This window comes from Syngnathus leptorhynchus, chromosome 16 (assembly GCF_054491065.1).
Source record: "Syngnathus leptorhynchus isolate UIUO chromosome 16, UIUO_Slep, whole genome shotgun sequence".
NCBI classification, from domain to species: Eukaryota; Metazoa; Chordata; class Actinopteri; order Syngnathiformes; family Syngnathidae; genus Syngnathus; species Syngnathus leptorhynchus.
This window is the reverse complement of record NC_141210.1, coordinates 6014953-6040816: the sequence shown is the minus strand read 5'-3', so window position 1 is coordinate 6040816 and position 25864 is coordinate 6014953. Positions and strand designations below refer to the sequence as shown.

The 25864-nt window shown below is 39.3% G+C and overlaps 2 protein-coding genes across 3 annotated transcripts; both read left to right on the top strand.

Moving 5' to 3' along the window:
• The first annotated feature begins 3143 nt into the window (after nucleotides 1-3143).
• On the top strand, nucleotides 3144-14840 carry ppl (periplakin). Its single transcript, XM_085933896.1, has 22 exons — nucleotides 3144-3366; nucleotides 6574-6676; nucleotides 6766-6920; nucleotides 6991-7111; nucleotides 7234-7359; nucleotides 7607-7648; nucleotides 7816-7977; nucleotides 8147-8254; nucleotides 8528-8623; nucleotides 8702-8824; nucleotides 8899-9045; nucleotides 9348-9499; nucleotides 9567-9667; nucleotides 9902-10059; nucleotides 10154-10332; nucleotides 10421-10559; nucleotides 10672-10865; nucleotides 10952-11102; nucleotides 11184-11267; nucleotides 11350-11466; nucleotides 11560-11652; nucleotides 11737-14840. The coding sequence occupies exons 1-22, from the start codon at nucleotides 3317-3319 to the stop codon at nucleotides 14404-14406; spliced, it is 5271 nt and encodes a 1756-aa protein (XP_085790022.1). The 5' UTR covers nucleotides 3144-3316; the 3' UTR covers nucleotides 14407-14840.
• A 935-nt stretch (nucleotides 14841-15775) lies between these two features.
• Nucleotides 15776-25404, top strand: glyr1 (glyoxylate reductase 1 homolog (Arabidopsis)). 2 transcript variants are annotated; one of them, XM_085934150.1, is made up of 16 exons: nucleotides 15776-15890; nucleotides 16877-16913; nucleotides 17012-17091; nucleotides 17166-17304; nucleotides 17598-17708; nucleotides 18777-18854; nucleotides 21501-21554; nucleotides 21698-21748; nucleotides 21835-21908; nucleotides 22028-22127; nucleotides 22357-22467; nucleotides 22566-22667; nucleotides 22762-22924; nucleotides 23018-23197; nucleotides 23353-23477; nucleotides 23678-25404. In XM_085934150.1, the coding sequence occupies exons 1-16, from the start codon at nucleotides 15853-15855 to the stop codon at nucleotides 23750-23752; spliced, it is 1518 nt and encodes a 505-aa protein (XP_085790276.1). In that variant the 5' UTR covers nucleotides 15776-15852; the 3' UTR covers nucleotides 23753-25404. The 2 variants fall into 2 exon arrangements, with proteins under 2 accessions (XP_085790276.1, XP_085790277.1); XM_085934151.1 differs by lacking the exon at nucleotides 18777-18854.
• Nucleotides 25405-25864: the final 460 nt, after the last annotated feature.

Genomic DNA, 25864 nt, shown 5'->3' with positions numbered 1-25864 from the left:
ATCAGACATCTGTGGCCCTCATTGACAGCTCCATTCATCTCCATTACTGGGCTCCCTCCGTTGTGACACTAGATAATATGATGTGATATTGAGAGGTGAGAGAGGGCGGAAAAAACAAGGTACTTTTTCAAACCTGTCAGTGTGCATTAAAACCAACGTATGCCGTTTGTTCGTCTTATATTGGCTGGACAATTAAAGTGCCCCATTTGGTTATTAGCGACAGGATGGACGGAAGACACGATGCACTGGTTCACAGATATCGTGTCGTATAGTGTGCAGGCTAGGATGTTTTTTTTTGTTTTTTTTTATCTGATGGTGTTTGTTTGCAAAAATATGGCAGTGGTGTCTGCAGGCAAAGAACTTGAAAGTGTAACAAGGGGAACGAATAAGGACCTTAATGCACCATAACTTGTGATAAGGACACATTGACAGAGCTTGCACGAATTATCTCACTTTTTTGTTGTTTGTAGATGTGCAGGTATGTTGTTGTGACAATACTTTTGGGTCTGGGCATATTGATGTTTGATTTATGTATACATAACTGTATACAAGAATGTTTGCGATTCAGCAGTGTAGTAAGATGACTGAGCATTTGCTGCCCTCTTCTGGACAAATATATATTGCGCTTTCACCACTCCCACTCTCCACGCTACTTATTTGTGTACAGTGCATTGATTATTGTGATTGGTAGGGTGGTGGTGATGTTTCAGACGTTGAAGTGCATACATGTTTGGACAAATGGGAAAAAAAAAATATATATGCTTCTGCACACTTGTCACATAACATACCTGCATTGAGTGTGTTTTTTTTCTTCTCTTTTACACAAATGCTGAGCTTTCAGGTGCAGTCGCAGGGATGATGTGGCGTAAAAGAAAGTGACTCTTCAAATTGTATCAAACAACTGCATAAGCATTACAAAAAAAGGTACATGTTCTTTGAAAAATTGAGCTGAGATCATTTACTGTATTTAGACATCACGTACTGCACTTACCATGGTTTGCTTTGAAGGTTAAAGTGTTTTTTTTTTTTTTACAAAAGTGTTTAATACTTGGGTGTGACACATTTTAGCACACTTTGAAGTGTCATCACGAGAAGGTCGAGGTTATTTTTTGTTACAAAACCTATTGTCCATTCAGATTTTAAAACTGCCTCACCCACTTTCTTGCACATAGCAAAATGAATCATTATTAATTGTATATTTTTCAAATCCAAATTCCAATGGCTGCAATCATCTGTGCCACCCATCAGATTAGGTGTGTTGTAAATTCCGAGTGCAATTCAACTACATTAAACGGCATTCTTTGACTGCATTTTTCTAATGTATCTGCTACTGCTGGAATGCAACATAACATAACATCCAGACTCACCGTAGACTCAGGGCGTATGCAAACACCCTTGGCAACAATGTGCCATACTTGTCATACCAACACTGATCCCGCATCCTCCAGGTAATTAAGTTTAGTGACAGTCAAACACACCTTAAAGTTGCGGAGGTCCTACCTCCAAAGGGAATGTGGAAACCCAACAAAGACCATACTTGCAGTCATTCATTTGTGTAGTAAAAAAAAAACTCAGTTGCGTTACTTCAAGCAATGTTTCAAACACGATGGAACGTTTGTGAAGTTTTTGAATAAAATAAGAATAGAAATGGGATATATGCATTGAAAAAAAAAAGTTAGGACTGACTAAACTATTGGGGTTGTATATTTTGTCAGTAACTTGGCTGAATTAAAAACAAATGTAGAAAAATCGGAATAAAAAACAGATATGGTTGATTAAAAAAATGTATCCAAATACATTTTTGGTTACAGCATTTTATCGGTGTTTCAAGAAGATCAGCTGTTTCTTTGCTTAAACATGAGTCAGTGTAGAATGTTGTTCAACCAGTTCAATCCAGGCAGACATTCCGATCATAGTGGCGTAACAATGTGACATCCCTTCTTTAACACATATCACAAATCTGAGACACCTTCAATGACAAGCTTTGCTCTTGATATAAGGCCTTGCTCACTTAATCTAGTGTTTTGAATTTACACATCTAAAAGGTGTATTTGAGTTTAAGAATTGTAATGTGTTTTGACTGTTTATATGTATTGCTGCATGGTTTGTCTTGAAATATTCATTCCTTCATAGTTTCTATTCTTTAGCCCATCCGTACCATTTCAAATTTTGTGTTAGCCTCTAGCAAATTTGAAGACAAAATCTCTTTTCTGACAAATTTTCACTCTGCTTGTTGTGAAGTGAACTGAATTCACTGCCATCATAAAGCATGTGTATCTCACATTTTGGCTTACAACAGAAAAGGGGGGGGGGGATACTCGAACAAAGTCGAGTCACTTATCTTAAAGCGCCATTGTACTGTATCTTAAACCTTTGACAGAAATGACTCAAAGCTCCATTTTCAAGGGCGAGTTTTTCAACTGACAACTCCCGCCCAAAATCAAAACGACACACCGACTTGTTTACTATCTTTTAGTCAAGTATCAAATTAAACAGCAAATTAAAATGTGCTTAAAAGAGTTAACAGTTCTAGTTATCTTTGAAGTATAAAAGCAAATGTGACTAAAATGCAAGAAGAGCACATAGTGTTCTTGGAGTGTGCATGCTACTGCATCCACCTGCCACACCTACATGAGCAGCATTCCACACAAAAAGGACACACGAGTCAACTGTGTCAGCTGTACTAGGGAGGTCTGTGAGAACCTGCATAGTTTTGCCTGTTTCATTCATATTCCACAAAAGGAACATTAATCCTATCACTGTGTTTCGACCAGTTGAGCTGCTCAGAACGTATTACGGCCCAAAAAAAATTGGGGTTGATGTCTTCTTGAAAATTGGGGTTGATGTCTTCTTTAAAATTCAATATAATTCTATAGTAAGGGCATTACATTGTGTCAATCACATTCTTTACGTAGAACGAGCCGGTGCCTTAGTACTCAACTCATACATGCATACCGAAAGACAACGTCAAGTTGAACCAGTTTAACCAGTGCAATACAGCGCACGCTCAGCGCGGTGCGTGCGCGCGCCTTCGGTTGTGAATACCTGAATGCTTTGCACGTAGCCCCGCCCTGTTTCGCGACTGGGTGTCAACGAGACAGGTGTGGAGCGACTAAAGTCAACTCAAAAAGTGGCTTCTCCGGGTAATGAGCGCAGTGTAGCTGGTCGGGCGAGTGTGGGAGGGACGCGTCGACATAGTAAAGGGTGTGCGGACACAGCTGAGACTCGGCTGCGGTGTATCGACGACATCAGAAGTTGGGCTGACTTGCTGGTTATTGGTGTTTGATTGGAACTCGCTGACAGGTCACCTGTCACAATGAAGAAAAGCAAAAGCAAAAGCTCGATCGTTACACCGGTCAAGCAAACGTAAGTTGCTTTTTCAATTTGGAGTTGGGAGTTAATGTGCGTAATTACTTATAGGCTTCGTTATTACAGTATCTTGCATTTAAAGTAACTTCATGTTATGTCATATAAAAACGTCCGACTTCATAAAGGTGAAACTTCAAAATGTCAACTACTGTAGCAATTTCATGTTTAACTTTTGATGTTTGACACATGCACTCAGAGTAGAATAGTTCAACCACATATCTTTATTTACAAGATCAGAGTTTTACATGCAGGTGTAGACATTTGACACAATAATAAGATTATTATCTCTTCATAGACGTGTGTTAAATACCAGCCCATTAGTTTGCATGACTTGTGTTCTTTTCAAGTGAGGGTGTGGCACTGTTATAAAGTTGTAGTAACTGGTTTGATTGGTATTCAGCTGTCCCTGTGATGATACTGAAATACTTGCAGCCCCTCACTCCCAAAATACTGTTTTGTTTTTTGCACAAAGCCTTGGTGACATTTTGACTGAGTTTGCAAAGCTGAAATGAATATGATTTTTTTTTTTTTTTTTTACAAAATTGTATTTGAATTTGTGCTGACCTGCTTGGTCACTGAGCTATTCGGAGATAGCGATGTCTTTATAAAGTAGAGCAGCATGGTCTTTGTCATTCGGCAGCTTGAGGGAGTGTTGGGGGGCCCCTACAATAACATTTTTGAAGAAGTGGGTGTAATATGTTGTCAGAGTAGTTCACCAGACTGAAATGCAAAGAAAACAAAAACAAAAAAGTTTTAAAAAAATGTTGATGTTAATTCCATGATTTTTCTCAATATCTATTACAAGCTTAAAAAATAGATAAATGCAATTAATTATCATTTATTATGGACAGACGTGCAATTAATTAGATAAAAAAATAATGATAGCTTGGCAGCACTTATATATTGCACACTATATGAGTTTGTATAGTGATATTTAAGGTTAATTAAAAAGCTATTATAATTCATCCATCCATTATCCAAACCATAAGAGTCACAGGTGTGTTGGAACCTATCCCAGCAGTCTTTAGGCAGTATATAGGGTACACCCTGAACCGGTTACCAGCCAATCACAGGGCATACTTAGACAAAATCACACCTAAAGACAATTTAAAGAATTCAATTGACGTAACGTACATGTATTTGGAATGTGGGAGGAAAAAGCAAACTCTACAAAATCTCAAACAACCAATATTTTTGTACAACCCAAAGTTTGGTTGTCTGTGTGTATGTATGTGTATATTGCTCTGCAGATAAAATAAACCATAGCCCTAGCGCCCTCTATTGGCCAGCTGCCAATGACAGTGAGGAATTTCTGTGATGCAACTGCGCCCATTTAGGTCTGTTATAGCTGCTCTTATTTTTTTTTTATCTGGTTGCTGAACAGAATGAGATAAAAAGATAAACAACGACAAAAGTCTCCAACAGTTTATATACGTGTTTAGACTTGTTGCAAACATTTATTAACTGAACCTCATGATATCATTTTGGCAACGACAGTTAAGATGTGATGTCTCTCCATACGTGCACATGAAGACGTTGAAGGATTCACTGTGACCATCACAACAAATGCAACAACCACACCCACTATGACTTTAGTAGGTCTATTGGAGCCTTCTGTTCCCAATTAGCCCCTCCGTGGAAACATTTGTATTCTGTTCCTCATGGTTTTTTTGCCAGGAACCTCCCAGTTTTGGATTAGTGCAAGTGAGCAACCAAGGAAACATTTGACTGCATGTTTATAGAAGAAACATGCAGGGAAAAACATGACATTTCCTTCAAATGTTCCAACACAACGCTGCTGTTTGTCATTAGAAAGCATATTCGTTTAATTTGACCTTTTTTGTGTGTTCAACCTGACTGCACGTCAAAAATAAAGTCACGCAAAGGAGTGAAGTCACATGTCAGCTTGCACAAGGACCTGTTGGTTAAGATTGTCACTGTGAATATTAAGTTGGAAATTGTAGGTTTGTGTTTGAAGGAGACAAAACAACCGGCGTGGTGTTTTTAGTCGGAAAAGAACAGCCGCCGTTAGATTGTCGAAACGTTCGGTCACAAGTCAGTCCAAACTTGTTCTCGATTTGTTTCATATAGGTAAAAAAAAATGTCTGGAATTAAAGTTACTGTGCAGTGGGAGTTATGTAAGTCTTGTTTAATGCTGTGGATAAGTGGGTGTGGGTATGCTGCGTAATGAATGTGAGCTAGTGTTTTAAAATGACATAGACATGACCTCTCAAACATACACACGCACGCACACAAACACACACTTCACTTGTTAGTATAATAAAATGCAAACCAAACCTAAGGCTCTGATTTTCATCTGCGATGATTTTACTCTTCCAATAATTGATTTCAACCTAACATCATCTCAGGTTTGAGTAAACTCTATTGAGCTATGTTTGTGTTGAAATAAGAAATGTTATGAACTCAATTTTAAAGGCAGGAATATACTTCAATACAAAATGATATCGAATTAGGTATATCGAGTTTTCTACTCAAGACTCTGTCCTCTGGGACGTTCATACCAAGTGGCTGACTCACAACCTTTTAGTCAAAGAGTCTCATAGTCATGAAAATTGGAAAATAATCACAGTGAGCTCAATTGTTGCATCAAATATTAGTGTGTTTTCCGGTTTCTTACATTTTTCCTTTTTAAAGTGAAGATGAAGACAACGCAACCCTTGACAGCAAACTGGCCCAACTTGTTTTTGCGTCCTGCCTATCTCTGAGCAGACACACCTTGTGCTATCACTCTGACTGCTATGATTGCAATGTGTGCGAAAGTCCACGCAGTACTCAAGTCATTCACTGTGGGCTTTAATTTACTATAGGTTGCCATATGTGGTGTTATTAGTTTATGTCATTTTTGAGAGGCTCACCAAAGCAAATTCCAAAACCAAACCTAAATTTATACAAACATACAATTGCAATTTAGTACCCAGGCAACTTTCAAGTCTCCTTGAAAATAAACATTTTCCTATAACCATGACAATAAGTTATTTCCTGACAGTGTCAAAGCTGTACATTATTCGTTTTATTTATTATTTTGAATCAGTGTTATGGCCAATGAGCATATTGTGCATACTTTGCCAGAGTTTTTCCTGCTACATGCTTTAGACATTTTGTCAGATCATTGAATGCTCTGCTGTATTAAAAAAACAAACATAATAGTTGAGATTTTTTTTCCATCCTTGCTGCTTTTTGTAGGAGCGTTACCTCGACAGAATTGACGACTCTGATCGAGAAGCTGCAGAAGAATGCTGATAAAGTGGAGAAGAACATCTATGATGTGGAGCAGAACCTCAACAAGGTATGGAAATCTTAACAAGTTGGTAGACTTCTTTCAAAAGAGACATTCTTATTCATAATGATAAACTTACTTTCTTGTCTTTCACGCAGGATGTCAGTAAGATCAATGAGGGCAAGCAGGCACTGTATCAGGAGGATACCAACAAGCGACTCCTCAATTCTCTGGAGCTGCTCGTCGGCCTTGATGAAGATGCTGTCAATGCCAAGCGCCTTCGGCATCCTCAGGCAGAGATGATAGAACAAGAGTAAGAAACAGTCTGTGCCTTCTTCGTTTGATTTGATCCTAAATGACTACTTACCTTTGTGTGTACACAGCATGAGGCAGCTGCGTGATAGAGTGAACAAGCTGAGAGATGACCACGAGCGTATCTACCAACTCTTGCAGACGGAGGGAGTGCCCACCATCAACTGGGGCAGCATGATGGATGAGAAACTGGTAGAATGTCAGATATATGATGCAATAGTCACTTAGTTTGAGAAAGCAACCAAGCAGCTAAGCAGTTAAAAAATCTGAAATGAATCAGTAAGGTGTTTCCTTAAACATATCTGGTTTCCTAGGACATTCTGAGCAACAAGGGCTTTGGCCAGGACCTACCATCTGTGGAGAATGACGTGGAGGAACACAACATCTTTCATAGTGAGGTGGAAGCATTGGCTCCTCACATTTCTGCTGGTGGTGACAAGGTACAAAGAGAGGGGCGGGGGCTGTTGAGTTCCAATATCATTTTCACTTTTCTGAATTGCGTATTCTAAAAAATATGCAAGTTAAAAAAAAAAAAAAACTTTACTAATAGTCTATTGGTCAATTTAAAATTGCTTAGTGGACATTGAATTTGTTTTAAAACTAATTATGTGGAAGAAAAAGCATGTCGTATTTTTGAATTGAAACCAATAAGAGGCAAACAAAATGGTTTTGTCTGTATTCCTACAGGAATATGTCAGTGGCCTCCAGATGAAGTACAACAAATTGCTGGTAAATTGCACACACTATCCTGCAACAATCTCCTGCATAACCTGTGACATCATCATCACAATAAATAGAATCATAATCATACAGTACAATGAATTGAGTAAAAGGTAGCCCATCATCTTCCCAATGTAACTGCTGCAAGAAAAAAAAAAAACCTTTCCCTACCTTAGGCCAATTCAAGTGATCGCCAGCGCCACCTGCTGAGCCTACGTGACTACATGCAACGCTGCACCAACGAGCTTTACTGGATGGACCAGCAGGCTGATGAGAGAATCAACTATGACTGGAGTGACACCAACCTCGACTATCCTGCCCGCCAGAGACAGTATGAGGTACTGTACACACTGATAACATAATTTAAAAAAAATAGTGACAATTCAATATGGGAGTATGGTTTTTCGTCCTGGATCGCTGGAGTTGAGTAAAATCCTCTAAAACTATCCATCCATCCATCTGCCCGACAGTCAACGTCTGTTTAATAAAGTCCCCATCTCCCTACAGAACTTCATCAGCAAATGTCTGGAATCCAAGGAGGGGACAATCACCAAGCTCAATGAAGATGGAGAAAAGTTGATCGCATCAAAGCATCCAGGGGCAAATGTTATTGAGGTATCACTTCATGATTTTTTTATTAAATTCTACATTCAGTAAACATAAGTACTTTGTCGTTCTTTTTTAGTACATCAATAAGAAAAATGGTAACTAAAGTTAAAAACACAATCCATATGCCTGATTGGCTTTGAGGCAATAATAATAAAATTCATACAATATTTTGTAGTAGTTATGAAATGTTAAATGATTTAATGACGTTTAAAATACATCTCAGTCTATAAAGTACCTATGTGCAGATGTGTTTGAAAAAAAATCTGTAATCTTCCCAAGGCTCATACGGAGGCTGTGCATGCTGACTGGAAGGAGTACCTAAATCTGCTCATCTGTGAGGAAAATCACCTGAAACACATGGATGAGTATCACAAGGTGAGACATTGATAGCATAGAACTTCACAGGAGCTTGCATATGCACGGGTAATCGAACACGTGTGTGTATGTGATTAGTTTCACAAGGAGGCACGTGACACCCAGGACCTGTTAAAGCGACTGGACACGGAGGTCAAACAAAAATACAACCCTGAGTTCAAGGATGTGTACCAGATGGAAGCTCTGATCAGAGAGCTGGATGTAAGCTTTTCTTGTAAGACTACTCAGTTGTTACTGTTATCGAAAATGAAAATGTCATTTGTTTGGATCTATAGGACCAATCCAAAGCCATGGACCATTTTGATGAAAGGGTTAAGGCTCTTCAGAAACGTGGTCAGCAGGTTTTGCCTCTGAAGTACAGACGGGAGAACTCGCAAAAGCTTCTCCCTGTTGAATCTCTATGCGATTTCGACACGGATGAGGTACTGACATTGTTCTTTTCCTCTTTTGTTAAGATGAGGCTGAAAATTCTGTTGGTTATTTTTAAGTTTTTCCCGGAGATAAATATATTTATGCCTCTTGGTTGTATATTATCTTGCTTTTTTTTGGGTCATTATTCCCTCTAAATTTAAGTGGTACAAAATATGATTTATTTCTTAAATATTTTAATTTTTCAGTATGAAGAGATTTTTGTCCTCTGCGATATATGATATATATTTTTTATCAATTATTTATTTTTTGAGATGTTTTAAATTGCATGATGTATTTTATTTGGGTGGTGCAGGGGCAAATTGTGCGTGGAAACCGATACGCTCTACTTCGCAACAATGGACCCAAGTGGGACGTGAAAGACGCAGCTGGACAAAAATTGTCTGCTCCAGCCATCTGTTTCATTATTCCCCCCACCGATCCTGACGCTGTATCCCTCGTTGACAAGTGAGTTGGTATAGTTTTACAAATTCATAATACATCCTATAACCATTACAATGCTGTGCTTTAACAGCTTGGCTGGACAGCAAAATTCTCTCAAGCACAAGTTGGGAGACAGCAAAGCAGCACTGCTGAAGCGCTTTGATGAGCTGAAAAAATCCAGTGGTGGTGCAGGTAAAGCTGACACTTGACACGTACCATCATAATGCTTCTTTTGATTTTCTCCTTTGCCACCTCCAAGTTTGCATTACGTCACATATTCTATTCTTGTCTCCGCTCCTCAGCCTCTCTGTGGTGGTCATTGTTAACCCGGGCCACGACCGGAATTTTTGGAATTGCTTTCAAAGCCTAATACCATTCCGCCCGGGACATTTCTTAAAATATTATGCCGTAATTTTCTGCCATCAGACAAGCAGGAGCAACAGTGTCGCCAAATGATGGCTGGACTAGATAAGGTTGCCAGAGACCTAGACACACAAGAGAGAGCTCTTCAATCTCGAATGCGCCCACCTCTGGATCTGAAGAAGCCGCTTCAGGATAGCAGTGACCGCCTGCAGGATTTGAGGGTAATTACAGAACTGTGATTGTTGTTACCCATTCTACGTCAAAAGGAAATCATTTAAGATTCATACTGGTTAAAACCACAAACATTTTCTCCAGGATATTGACATTGCAGTTCATAGAATTGAACCAGAAAAGACCTCCAAAGTGCAAGAAGCAAAGAACTTTTTGGTCTCGAGTCCAAAATGTCCCAGCGCTCCTTACCTTCACAGTAAAGCTGATGACGTCAACAAGAAGTACAACTACTTAGAGCAGCTTCTTCAGTTGTCTCAGGAAAAGTATGATCAATGATTGACAGTAATCATGTCTCACTATCTCGCCTCCTACTTTCACTAAACTAACCTTTTAAATCCCGATTTTCTTTAGAATGAAGAATTCTAACCAGCTGGAGGCTTCACTTCAAAATGGAAAGGCTGTACTGTCCAATTACGAGAACAGGTTGGCCAGGGAGGAGGTGGCTCCTCCTGATTTGTCGTCATTGGAGAAAACTCAGCGCGAGCTTGCCGTAAGAAAAATCTTCCATCGTTCTACGAGAGAGATACATTATCTGTGTTATATTTGAAAAGAATGGGCCAAGTACAGGAAATATATATTTTTTTCCTCTCTGTCTCTCTCAGGATATTGCCTCAGATCTAAGATCCAAGAGAGCGGTGGTCAATGAGACTGAGCAGAACCTGCGTTTGGCCAAAAGCAGCGCTGACCAAATGGCCATAAAATTCCAAGAGCATTGCCCAGACATTGAGAGACAGGAAGCTGATGTCCAGAAGCTAAACAAGCGCTTCAACATCCTGAACAATCAGGTCGACATCAGGTCAGAGGGCTCTGATGACAAAGACAATCCAGAAATTCAACCGACTAACCGTACATTTGATTGATCTCGTTTGCACCGTGTCACAGGTCTCAATGTTTGCAGAGGGCTAAGATGTCAAACAATAATTATCGCAACGATTATAACAACATGAACAGCTGGCTTTCTCGTATTCCAAACTATGAGCCATCTGAAACCGATGACTTAAAGCAACTGGACATCAAACTCAAGAATCAGAGGGTGAGGACAATTTGCAGTTCAACCTGACAAAGCATCTTCCACAGTTATCCTAGACTTACTATTCTACTCCGTTGTCTTCAGAACTTGCTCTCAGATATTGCAAGAAAAGAATCCGACATGAACAATCTTTCCAAAAATAGCCGACTTTATCAGCAAGCTATCAAAGTAAGAGCATTTTTTCCACACAGCTTATGCAAATAAAATGCATTACGGTGATGGTGTGAATCTTACCGATGAATCTTTGTAGGACTATGAGACTGAAACTGAGAAGTTCAGATCCATACTCGACCTTGATGATGGACTTGTACCTCAGACATACAAGCGGAGCCGAATGGAATCGCCTTCACTGTTAGTCAAAGCAGAGGTGGGGCACGTTTCCGTACTTTGTCTTAGTTTATTCAACAGCGATTTCCAACCGGTTGCAGTTCCGATGTCATTTTATTTCTCTCTTTTGCAGGAAGGTGCTGTTGAGACCAAATATACCGAGGTCAACTCTGTGAACAAGCAAAGACTACGCAACCTGGAGTTCGCCCATAGCCTTCTCAGCCAGGTAAAACGACATGACAATGAACATAAGTACGATCGGAAACATTATTAGCGTGGTTAAAACATGAGTGTTCACTCTCTTCTTTAGCAACCAGATATCCCTTTGATCCAGTCTACAAATGTCCAGACAGTTAATGCCGCTGCCGGAGGGGAGCTTTGGAGAATTAAGAAACAGTTGCAAGATGAGATCCAGAGGAGAGAGCAGTTAGAGAAAGAAATTGAGATAATCCAGACTGACATATATGTCTTGGAAGGACAGAAGCCTCAGGATACTATTGTCAAGAAGGAGCTAATCAAAAAAGTTCCTGATCCTCAGCTAGATGAGGAAGTGTACAAGGTTCAACAGAAGCTTTCAGAGGAACGTCGGATTACACATGTTCTGGAGAATGATTTTGAAGTACTAAAATTGAAGCTGCGTGGTGTTGAGACCGAGGTCAAGGAAGGAGCACAGCAATACATGGTGAAAGAGGTTCTCAGAATTGAAAGAGATCGTGGTCAGGAGGAGGAGATGCGCCAGCTTCGGGAAGAGTTGGAAGAGCTCAGAAGGCAGAAGTTGCTCAAAGACAATGAGATTATTCAGATAAAAAAGCAGGTGACCATCCTGGCCGAAGAAAAGAATAGGGAGCAAGAAGTTATTAAAGAAGAAGAAGTAATAAAAGTTCAAAATGACCCCCAACTTGAAACAGAATACAGACTTCTCTTGAGCAGGAGACAAAAAGAAACTGACGGAAGGAAGCAATTGGAGGATGAATTGAAATTTCTTCAGGAGAAACTCCGTAGGCTGGAGAAAGAGAAAGCAATGGCTGAGGAGAAGGTTTCCATTAAGGAGGTCCTTAAAGTCGAGAAGGACATTGCCCTCGAAAGGGAGGTGGAAAACCTTAGGAGGCAGTATGAAGATGAGAAGGCCAAGCGGAGATCATCCCAGCGAGAAAAAACTGACCTTCAAAGAAAGATTGCTAGTCTGGAGGAGGAGAAGTCCAAGGTTGTGATCCAAGAGAAGATGCGGGAAATTGTCCGTCCTGACCCCAAGGCCGAGAACGAGGTAGCCAATCTCAGACTTGAACTTGTCGAGCAACAGAGGCGCTATAAAGATGCAGAAATGCAGTTTAGATCTTTGCAGGATGAGCTGACCATGCTCAAGAACAGGGGACCTCTAGTGGAGGTCAAGGAGATCATCAAAGAGGTCATCAAGTACAAGACCGATCCACAGACTGAAAGAGAACTTGAGAGACTTCGCAATGAAATTGTTGACAAAACTCACCAGACGGAGAAATCTGAGATGGAGATCCGCCAACTTAATGATGAAATTCACAGATGGAAAGAAATGAAACCTCAAGTGCAGACTAAAGAGGTTGTCAATGAAGTGCTGCAGTACAGAGAGGACCCAAAAACGAAGGAAGAAGTTGAGATCCTTAAAAGAAAACTGGCTGATGAACAGTCGAAACGTCTCGAACTTGAGAGAGAAAGGTCATCCCAAGAGGAAAAGATCAGGCTAAGGAAGATAGATCTTTCTCAGGTGCGTGAGAAGTTTGTTCAGCAGGAAGTGGTCAAGATGGAAGAGGACGCTATGCTCCGATCAGAGTGCGAAACTTTCTTACAAAACATTAACAATGAGCAGAGACAGAAGGATACTCTGAAAGCCGAGCTCTATCAACTGCAGAGACTGAAGGCCGACTTGGAAATGCAGTTGGAGGAACTTGAGCGCGAGCGTAGGGCAAGGCGTGACGCCGAATTGGAGATCCAGAGGCTTCGGGTCAGACTTACTGAGCTGGAGATGCGAGACAAAGAAAATCGTGAGAAGGTGACCGTCAAACAAAAGGTAGTCCTGCAGCAAGATCCTCAACAAGAGAAGGAACACTCTATTCTCAAACTTCAGCTGGATGAAGAGAGGCATAAACGTATCTTGCTTGAGAAAGAGCTGAATGCGCTGATCCAGCAGCAGGTTACCTTGGAGAAGATGGACGTGAAAGAAAGAATTGTTCGCACGGAGAAGGTTCAGGTTGAGAAGGATCCGGAGGCTGAGCTTGAAATCGAGAACCTCAAGAGGACTCTGGAGGAGGAGAAAAGGAGAAAGAGAGACCTCGACCAAGAGTTGGTAACTGTCACTTCCAGGATGACTGAGATTGAATTTTCCAACACCAAGTCAAGTAAGGAACTGGACTATATCCGAGATGAAAGTAATCGGATGCTGCAGGAAAACCAAAGATTGCAAAATGAAATTCGCAAGCTTCGTTCTGAGATTGAGATCACCAGCAAAGAGACTCACCGTATAACTGAGTCCGCACCGAGAGAGGATGGAAAGAACCTGGAGTTAAGGCTTGACTCACTACAGAGAGAACTTACAGAGCTCAGAGGCATCACCACCAAAAAAGATGAGGAAATAGAGAGGCTGCAAAAGAGTCTGTCAGCTGTTAGGATGAAGAGAGAACAGAGAGAGAGCCATTTGAGAAGGTCCATCGTTGTTATTGATCCGGACACAGGCAAAGAAATGCGACCAGAGGAAGCCTTTAAACTGGGGCTGATCGACTGGAAGATGTTTGTCAACCTCCAAAGCCAGGAGTGTGATTGGGAGGAGATCTCAGTCAAGGGTCCCAAGGGAGAATCATCTGTACTCCATGATAGGAAATCAGGGAAAAAATTCTCCATTGATGATGCTTTGAGTCTTGGGCACATCACAAATCATCAACTTCAGCAGTACATGAACAAACAACTAACTATCCAGGAGTTTGGTGTATTGGTGTCGGGGAAGAACAAGTAAATTAATCGAAAGGAGCATGTTTGGTTTCATGCAACAAAATTGGATCTTTTTTTAAAATATGTTTTGCCTTTTACTAGCTTCTCATTTAGCTTTTTTGGTGAACTGGCAACCCTCCCCCCCTACTCTCCACTTCCTTTATTACAAAATGCACTCTGTACTTATTTGCTTATTCATACTCCGCTTTATGGAATAAAAATGAGCATGCTGTTATAATCAAATTAAATTACCATTAAATACGGTCTCTGAAGAATGCCTTTTGCTGAGCTTTATTTTACTACACTGGGCACAAGGGTATGCAACTTTTTTTTTTTTTTTTTTTTTCCCAAATACAATGCATTAGGAGACTGGAATGTTTTGATGATTTGGGGGATTTTCCCAGGAAATTGAATGTATTCTCTGCCTATGCCTAAATAAAAGTCGAATTAACTGGACAAGTGTTTCTTGTGTGTAATTATTTATCAAAACCTTGTGTCTTCTTATTTATGACACTCTTGGCACCTGGTTTAGTTCTTATCTCTCAGAGAGCACCCACACATAGTCCATGGCAACACAACTTCTGAGCTTATTTATGTTGCATGTGGTGTCCCGCAGGGATCAGTACTTGGACCTATATTGTTTAGTATTTATACATGTTTCCGCTTGGGGATATTATACATAAATATAACAATAGTTTTCACCCGACACCCAATTATATATGCCGTTAGAAATGACAAATCCGCGGGATTGCTGGAATCATGAGGCATGTTTTAAATAATGGATGTCTCTCAATTTTCTACTTCTTGACCCGGATAAAACCAAGATGTTGACAATTAGCCCTGCTGGTCGTCAGCACCTATTTAAGGAAGCCATTGTAAATCATGATAAATCTACAATTACCCAAAGTGATTCTTTAATGAATCTCTCACCTTTCAAAAACACATTAAGAACTTAAAAACTGCATTTTTTTTCACCTCCGTGATATTGCTAAGATCTGTCTGATCATACCTTGATTGCTGTAATGTTTTGTTCTCTGGTCTTTCTATATTTAGTATGAAATGTTTACAGTCAAAAACAAAACGCAGCAGCTATTCTGCTCACAAGGAGGAGAAGGTTTGATCATATTAACTTGATACTAGCCAACTTGCATTGGCACCTGATCCACCTCAGATGTGACATAATTTTGTCATTCATCAGATCACTTTGTGTTGCATTTATTATATGCAAATGCAACAAATTTATGTACACGATTATGTCTCCTTTACACTTCAAACCAATCTCCTTGTGGTTTGTCATTGACGTCATTTATGTGTTATGTGACTCCGCCTACCGGAAACTGAGTCCAGTGCCTCTCAGCCAATGGCAGGCGCTTTGTGGACAGGAAAGGCGGGGCTTCGCTTCGTGTTTAGTGAGTGTCTGAAGTGTTGTCTTTTCCTCTCATTCGTTGCGACGTTTTATTAGTGTTGCAAGATGGCGACGGTGCATCTGAGAATCGGAGATCTAGTGTGGTGAGATCCTTTAAATGTTAAAACATGCCAGTTTTCACTCGCTATGGTCTCTACTTTTGTCTATTTTGCTTTATTTATTGTATCAAAAATGAATAGGATCGAACACTAACTAAATGTAAATCCGTCAAGTGGTAGCCAGCTGGTTAGTTGATGGACAACCCAAACAAATTGTTAGCCAAGCTGACTCAACATTCGTTGCTAGCTCCTTGCTAACATTAGCGGAAAAACCTGCAGATAATGGATTTCCCTCCCCCAATTATAAGTCGTTTTCCGACCACGTAATTCACTGCCACGATCTCTATCCTTTAAAGTTCGTATTGGAGTTGACGTGTTGTATAATTTCCTGCCCTAAAGACTGGCTTTAGTAGGCACGGTTGATTAAGCGGAAATCTAGGTTAGCACGGAGGCGTTAACACTTATCCGTCCACTCGCTCAATCCGAAGCATTTCTTTCGTGTTTAACCATAGTTTATTTATTGTATGTATTATTGAAACGATATGTATATCAAGCTGCTCTTAACGGTGGCCTATATTTCACTTGATTGCGTTTCTCGTCGCAAATGCTCCTCCCCTGTTGTAGACTTGTACAGTAATGCAGAAAACAAAAGGGACATTAAGTACCGAACATTTTCCTATAAAGAGTGTTTTTCTTGCTAACTGTTAACCCTTCATATAATTTACACTATAGAATATTTTTGAATAGTTCAGTCAAATTTTGTCCGATTTTATTCCGCCAACATTTGAGGGTGTAATTGTCAACAAAGCTGTCAAAATATTAATGGAATTTAAACGGCATTGGTTATTTACTAGTATAGAAAAGTTGAAGTAAATGCAAGAAAACGAGCAGTTTTTAAACAAATTTCTAGCTAACATCCTAAAACAATTGTTTTAAAAATGTTATAAAACAATTGTAAATTTTCAAATAACATTATGTTCTCGGCATAGTATTTTTCTACAATAAGCAGTGGCTAAATACTTTCATTTCAGGGGGAAACTTGGCCGCTATCCACCATGGCCAGGAAAGGTAAATACGAATGGCAAAACCATGTATTTATGGCTTCAACAAAAACAAATAACTGTCACTAGTGCTTTTCATTACATTTCTATTTATTTTCAATGTAGATTGTGAGCCCGCCCAAGGATCTGAAAAAGCCACGGGGCAAAAAATGCCACTTTGTGAAATTCTTTGGAACTGAAGACCAGTAAGTAAATATCAGCATATGTCTTTACTGAGCTTGTTTTTCAATAAGTGCGTATGATTACAATTCTCTTTCAGTGCTTGGATCAAAGTGGAGCAGCTGAAGCCCTATCATCCTCATAAAGAGGAAATGATCAAGATAAATAAAGGCAAACGCTTCCAGCAGGCTGTCGATGCAGTGGAAGACTTCCTCAAAAAATCAAAGGGGAAAGAACAGGTGAGTGACTTGTCTGATAAAAGGATTATCATTGAGGGGCAATGCCAAATTATTCAATTTCTCAGAATATCTGTAGTGTACGTTTCGTTCCATACAGTATTAGATCTCTAGACCTATTCATCAAGGTGACCTTGTTTTGGATATTGTCACTTTATTCTTATGCCATCTGCGGCTTTAAGTGTTCAAACACAGATAAAACCTACGATTCTAAAATACATATGTCAAAAGGGTCAGTTGTATATCAGCAAGTGAAATCTGAATAATTATTATTATTGTGTTGTTTTTTTTTAAAGAACGCTGAAGGTAAAGGAGACTCCAAAGGAAAGAAGACTCCTAAAAAACCACTAAAAATACTGGATGAGGACGATGAGGATCTCAGTGCCTTGAGGGACCCATCTGAGAAGGTCAGTAAGACAGAATTGGACAAGAAAAATGTCTCTTCTGTCAATTAGTCACAAAGGACCCACACTGAGCACTACATTAACACCAGAAATACATTGTCACAGACATCTGCAACAGTCCATGCCTTTAAAGATGTAAACTGCGGGAACTCAATTGCATTAACAGATTACACATGCTGTTGGTGAGCATGTTGTGCCTAATATAATAAATGGGTCCACATGCAAAAAAAAATAATAATAATAAATCCAGACAAACTCAATTGCGTATCCAAACAGATGCAAAAGCTGATCTGCTTGCCAGGAGCTCCCGGGCATCTGCATAATGATCAAATCTGCAAGAAGTTCCCGTGCATTGTGGCAGGGGTTATGTACGTATTTCAAATTCAATACAAATTGCGTTGGCTGAGTTTGCATCATTCAAAAGTATGGCTGAAAAGGTTCAAGGTCAGTTTGATGCACACTTCTAAAGTAACAAATTATTAAAAGTAATTTTCTTTGGATGACTCTCTTGGTTTGCACCTATTTTTTGCCCTTGCAAACCTTTAGTCAATAGTTATTTTAATGTTTTGCTTTAATGGACATAGTTGGTACAATGGATATAGTTAGAGCGATATTTTTTTTCACTGAAGTTTGTCCCTTATTTCAAGATTCAATGTTTGTGTTTATTACACTCCAACTGGGGTGTAAACCTAAATTCCATACCAGTCACACGGTTGCTGCAAGCAACACGGCGCATTCAGAGTGTGGGGACAACGCAGGGTGTGTTCAAAACGCACAATCGATTTTCTTTGGTCCGAATACTTTTAGGATCATAAGTATGTTAATTTTCAACATCGTTTGGGAATTCAGACTAGTGGTCGGTTCTCACATTTGTATGTATTCGTTTTGAGTGTCAAGTTATGTTCATGTCATGGATTTGTGTCTGTCACACTGGAGGTAATTTTAACATTGGTATCTTTAATCCTAAATACTTGTGGTTGTGTCATATTTGAAATGGGGTAGGCCCTGGAGATCTCAGCAAATTCACCCTCTGTTTTAAAGGTGAATGTGTGTCTCTTTCCTCCTTTAAAGGACTTAACTGACTCTGACCCTGAGCCGTCCACTATTGAGAGGCTGGGGCCTGCATCTGGATTCAAATGGGAAAGCAGTGTAGGTGAACCCATCCCACCCATACTTTCCACCAAGCTTGCTTTGCCTTGCCCTTCTTCTACCTCAATTTAACCCTTGGCTTTAATGAACAACTATGCAGACTTTTCCCTTCTGACCTTTTTGGTGCTTGCACTTGACCACTGATTCTGTTTGGTTCCCCCTTTTGGTTTTGACACATTTGAGTGTGTCGAGGCTTTCAAAGGGCTGATTTGTTTGAGTTCATTCATTGAGAACATATGATTTTTACCTAACCACCAAGAAACTTTAAAGCATGGGTTGTAGCTGTGGTTCTCAACTGTTGCCCCGTGGGACTCGCATCTTCCTATTGTCATAAAGGCGCGGCCCACTTTTACATAAATTGAGATAAATGATAAGGAAAATGTTAAAAATGTGTCTTGGAAAATATTTGCCTTTGGAAAGATACAGTATTTGTATGAAGCAACCTTTATTTTTTTATTTTATTTTTTAAAGAACTGAGTGTGAGCCACTTTTAATGAATCCTCAGCCAACTGTTAGGTCCCAACTCACCAGTTGAGAATCACTCTTCTAGGGTTTAGTTGAACCTAATATGTGGCTTCAGCAGTTTATGACCATGGATGGACAGAAAGTTTAAAGTAAGGTGTTTTTTTTTCTTTCTCGACAGCATTTGAGAGATAAAACTATATGACGCAAATGGGTAACTGCATTTGAAAATATCATATTCACATCAAAACATTCCCATTAAAAAAAAAATCTAATATTTTGTTTTCAAATCATTTTCGTTGGTCTTTTCATTCTTCGAAGCTTGGACTTTAATCTGTATATTTTTTTCTGCCTAAACACGGTAAATTTCATGAAAAAAAAAAATCTGATGTTGTGTCGTAAGGGACGTAGTACTTTTATTAACTGCTGAATCCTCAGATTAGCTTCAGCCCAATTAAGTGAGCCCCTTTCTCCTCAAAATGAGTGTGAACTGTACTTTAGTGGAGTTGCCTCTAAAATCATATTTGTCAATGTTAACAAGAGGTCTTCATTACAACCATTGCCATAGAGCTGCTTGTTTTTTTGGGGTTATAATCCATGAAAGTGAAGTGTGTTATTAATTAGAAGGAATGTGTGGAAAATGTTCAGTGCAATTTTAGTTTTAGTCGAAAAGGCCTAACATTCCCACAACAACTGTACTGAGCGGAAAGTGGTGCTTTGACATAGGAAAATGAGCCCACAGCCAAACTCCAACACGGCAGCCGGCAATTGGCCCGGGGTGAGTAAGTTACAAGGCTGACGACGACTTAAGTTTTAGCTCCGTGACTGGTTAGATGGTTACGGACCTGGGTATGCTCCCCAACTTGGGTATTTATTTATTTTTTCTCTCCACGTAAGTGGAACATCGTCCTGTAAGTGTAAGGCCAATCAGAATTGTTCTTTAAGATTACAAGATTGATGACAAGTTATTATTTAATGGCATAATTCCAACTTTTTTTTTTGTTGAGGATGATACTCTTTGAGCTGGTTCCAAAAGTCACAAGTTCAATCAATACCTTTGTGAGAAGACAGCAGCGTTGATTTAGATTTTCTGAGAGTGAGAAAGCATAGAAATTGGGGAGGAATGCTGTTCTCATGCAGCATGTCGTAAAAGTGTGCTTCAACTTCGTAACACAAAGAGCATTGTTTCACTAGATTGATTGGTCATTTTGTGGTGGTTAAAAAGTCGCATCATTTGTATAATACCAATTTTTGCTAGCCAGATTTTTGATTGAGTGCTAGCATTAAAATGGCAATAGGAAGTTGTTGTTATGGTTACATTTACAATGGTCTCATTCCTACTGTTGCGTTTTTGGTTTTCCAGGAAATTCCAACTGGGATGTGATTAAAAAGCTAAAGCATTCTCAGTGAGGGCAGAAGATCATTTAACAAGTCACATGCTGCAAGCAATGCAGTGCAGCTCAGAAACTAGTTCAACTTGCTGTTCGGCATATTCATATTTTGTCTTCGATTCCGATATTTCTATGTTCTTAAAAAGCCAGAATCAAAATTACGAGTCACAAGTCTATTGCGCTCTTTTATTTGAAGGCTTACCATCCTCGAAAAGAACTTTTGCAAAGACACATTGTAACATAAGGTACGCAGCCAATAATAGACAAGCCGAGCAGGACATAATGAATCGACTGGTTTGAATGAGCTACAAATGCGTTAGGAACCACTGCTCGACGCTATCGGCTGTGTTTTTTTTTAAATTTATTTATTTAAATTTTCTTTAAATAAATACTATAAACTGAATTGTAAAATTTCACACTTCAGCTCAAGTAAACACACACAGTGACTTGTAATTTGAGCTGATTTGCTGATTATGCAGGGTCAGGTTTTTGTGCACCCCTGTTTACGACGTGAAATGAAAATTCATCTCAAATGTTAATTGAATTTCTTTTTCCCCTTAACTTTTGCTGTATACATTTGTTACATAGGTGTCAGGGTAAATTGCTGTTGTTGTGATCCAAATGAGGGCAAGTGTTAAATGGATGGCTATTCTGGGATTTATATTACATTTTGCTCTCTATTAGCAAAACAGCAATTCCAAATGGTCACAGAAAGACCAATTGTTGCCTTATTTATGCTGGTTTGTGTGTGTATAGTTTGATACCTTCCAATGAATTCCTTATTCTCTTACAGCCTGTGAAGGATGACCCACATTTTCATCATTTCTTGCTTAGCCAGTCTGAAAAGGTAAGAGTATTTGGTCCATTGGAACTTGTAGCGCTTTAGAAAGCCAATATAGATGATCTGCTTTCTCCTAAATCCAAAAGCTCAGCTGCTTTGTGTCAAATATATAACACTTTTAGACATACTCTATTGCTGTGTCCTATTAGCCTGCCTCATCCATGGAACCGATAAGCAAGCGTCTAAAGATTATTGAAGAGGTATAGCGGAGCGACTTTGAAAATATATCGTTTTGAAGTCAAATGACATTCACTCGGAAAGACAACTATAGTTTTTGATTTCACAGGACGCAGCATCAACATCCATTCAAGCGGCAGACAGCACGGCCATCAATGGCAGCATCACACCGACAGATAAAAGGTATGAGGACGTTTGATGGAAAAATAGAAATTGCAATTGTTGAAGAATTTCACTTGGTTTCTATGGTTTTGAGCCATTCTGATCACATTTGACCAGCTTGTTTTCTCTTTTACCTCCAGGATAGGGTTCCTCGGTCTGGGGCTGATGGGTAGCGGCATCGTATCGAACCTGTTGAAAATGGGTCATGTTGTGACAGTCTGGAACCGCACAGCAGAAAAGGTAGAATGTTAGAAAGCAATCTTGCCTACAGGGTGTGTCCCAAAAAAAGGGGCTTTTCCCCTCTGTGGCTCTGACCATGGCTGTATTGCTGTAATAATAAATATGGAACTCTTATCCTGATGCTCTCGAATCAAAATAATATCGTTCATGCAGAAATAGTTGTGATGGTAACTCATTTTAGAATTTAGTCAGTTAAGCCGTTTCGAACCGGTCCCTTTATGTGTTCCAGTGCGACCTGTTCATCCAAGAAGGAGCCAGGTTGGGTCGGACTCCCGCAGAAGTGGCTTCAATGTGTGACATCACATTCTCTTGTGTGTCTGACCCAAAAGCTGCCCGGGATGTGAGTTTGACCCCCCCAAAAAATATATATATATCCCAAATCGATGAAGGTTTTGGCTTTGCAGATACGAATGTTTTTTTTTGTGTGTTTTGATCCAGTTGGTTTTGGGTCCCAGTGGAGTTCTGCAGGGAATCAGGCCGGGCAAATGCTATGTAGAGATGAGTACAGTTGACCCAGAGACCATTACAGAACTCTCACAGGTGTGTCAACCCTTTATGTTTGTTTATACAGACTAGTGTGCATTGTGTTGAAAAATGGTCGGATTTAATCTGTGACGTACATTGTTTAAATCAGTTGATCACATCACGGGGTGGCCGTTTCCTGGAGGCTCCAGTGGCCGGAAGCCAGCAGCTCTCTAATGACGGGATGCTGGTCATCTTGGCAGCCGGTGACCGAACTGTTTATGAGGACTGCAGCAGCTGCTTTCAAGCTATGGGCAAGACTTCCTTCTTCTTGGGTATGTGGCGGGTAATGATGTTTCAAGAACAAAAACAACAAAACGACATGTTCTAAAATGTGCCATTTAAATTTTTTGGGGGGGATTTCAAAGGTGAAGCAGGTAACGCAGCAAGAATGATGCTCATCCTTAACATGGTGCAAGGCAGCTTCATGGCCACCATTGCTGAAGGACTCACTCTGGCCCAGGCTACAGGCCAATCACAGCAGACCTTCTTGGACATTCTATGCCAGGGCCAGATGGCGAGTACCTTTGTGGACCAGAAATGTCAAAGTAAGTCAAGTCCATGGGGTTTTAAAGACAGCTTGTTGTGTTTTAGTAAAAATGATCCAATATCTCTGTGTGAGACAATTCACATTTTAACAATATCGTACAAGGATATTATTCACGTGATTTATTTTTTTTTTTTCCCTTGTTGCCTTACCTAGATATTCTACAAGGCAACTTTAAGCCCGACTACTATTTGAAGCACATTCAGAAAGATTTAAGGCTTGCCATCGCCATGGGGGATATGGCCAACCATCCTACCCCAATGGCTGCAGCTGCCAATGAGGTACTTTTACTTTGTGTCGTGTTGCTCTTTTGTTCTTCCTTCAAAATAAAACAATTATTTACTTTCGACAATGGGTTGCAAAAGAAGAAAAAACGCCGCGAGTCGTCTGGGTCTAATATTCATGGAGCCACTCTGTAGTTGTTCTTGTGTGTTCTGACCCGGCCTGGGTTTCAAACGCTTTTTTTTTTTTTTTTTTGTAGGTGTACAAGCGGGCCAAGGCACTGGACCAGTCAGACAATGATATTTCTGCAGTCTACAGAGCCTACATTCATTAGATTGAGGTGTGACTTAGTGTCTGGACCACACAATCCCTCCCACATTTTTCTCTCCTCTTGATGTAACCCGTTTTATCCTTTTAATTCTCGTTTAATTTGACAAGAGTTATTCCCTTTGTTTTGCGCCCGCTCGGTTCTACGCCCACAACTGATGGGATTGCAATTTCTTCACGATAGGAAACGTTGAACATTGCACTGACTTAACTGAGGGGGATGGATGATGTGTGATTACTGCTCTCGTACTACTGCAAGTGGAGGCCATCTTAACCGACCTCTGACATCAGACTAGCGGCTAAAGTAACGTACATAGGTTGTTTGTTTGCGAGGGCGCCATCGAGACGTTTAGAACCACCGAAGAGCAGGTTGTCCAGTACCGGCCCACATGATTTGTTGTTAGGTTTTGAATTCATCACCCTAAATATTTATAGGTTCAAAAGAGGTCATTTAAGTTTGTCTAAACTCTTTTCTTTGAATATCTAAAAAATTCCAAGAGTGAAACAGAACATGCCACTGCATTGCCTTAATATAATACTCCCTGAACACGTTCATTGGATTTATTTATTTTTTATTTGTGTGGTTTGGTTGTGGCATATTTCCGTATATGACAAAGACAGTTGAAATTTTTACATAGAAGTTTATTGTATTTCCTAACCACAATTAGGACAACAGCCTTAAAATGCAGTAAGAATTAGACGTTCTCAACAATATTGATATTCCTGCATATTTTGTTTTGTTTTTAATTTGGAATTCTCAGTTATTTTTCTCTTTTATTTCATTTTATAAATGTATATTGTCCTGGCATGAGGGGAATCCAGTTTTGAGTTGTATTTTAAATGAGATGTCCCCCAATGTCAATCAGGATTTGTTTTGTTTTTTTGATTATTTGGAGGAAAAAAATATCGCCAATGTTCTGCAAGGCAAAATTGGACATTGTTTGATTGGGTAAAAATGAAAAGAAACTCACTCACTTTTATATGACTGAGAATTTGTTTCACTGACTGAAAGCTGTAGAATAAATAAAATATTCTTAGCAGCAAATTTTCATTTTCGTTGTTCAGTCACTGGCACCCTTACGACACCTTTCTGTCTATCTTAAACTCTCTAGTTTGGTAAGTTTTGTTATACTGCAAATTTGGACAGAGAACCAAAAACTAAGATGAATAGATTGACACAGCGATGCCAGAAAGTTAGTTTAAATAATTGTTTTCTTGCGTAAAAATGAGCGTCGTGGTTTTTTTTGTTTGGTTTTTTTTGTTTGCAGAAGAATCAGGTTTATCTATGAATGACGATACAGATTTAAGATGCATGCTTAATAGTCCAGCATACCATTCAGTAATTTTTCAACTAGGAAAGTTTTACTTTCCAGATATACTGTTTGAGGGTATTTTAAAAACCAGATGTAAATAGCACCAGGAGTTTGATTACAAAACATTTTATATCTTCAATTACTGGCCTAAACAATTTTGACTCTTTAAAGCCAATTAACAATGTTTTGTCCGAATAATGTAGAAGTGGAAATTGAAAATCTGATTTATCAAATCACATGCCAATAATTTGGAAACAGTTTAAGGATGATTTGGGGGATATTTATGATTTGTACATGTGAAATTATTCAGGCTTTTGTGCTGTTTAAATAAATCCTTTCCTCATTACTGACAGACAATGAAGTTTTCATTGTTTTCTGTGTGCCTATTTGAGTTTTGCACAGATTTGATAGTCAATCTGAGGAATTTTATTTATATATATATATATATATATATATATATATATATATATATATATATATATATATATATTATACACAGGCTCTTCAGTTGTTAAGCATTATATATATATATATATATATATATATATATATATAAAATTTGTTTTTTTTGGGGGGGGGGGGGTTTGTTTTGTTTTTTGACCAATAGGATCGCTCAGGACTGGCGAACTGCCGGAAAACTTCCTAATATGGTTTAATGGGCGGGATCACTTGCTTAATTCTGAGCGTGTGACCAAGATATGCTGCATTCAAGTACTCCGCCTTTTTGGAACTCGCAATATATATTTGTTTCCGTGTTGTCGGATTCATTGACTTATCTCACGGATGATAAGAATGATAATGATCAT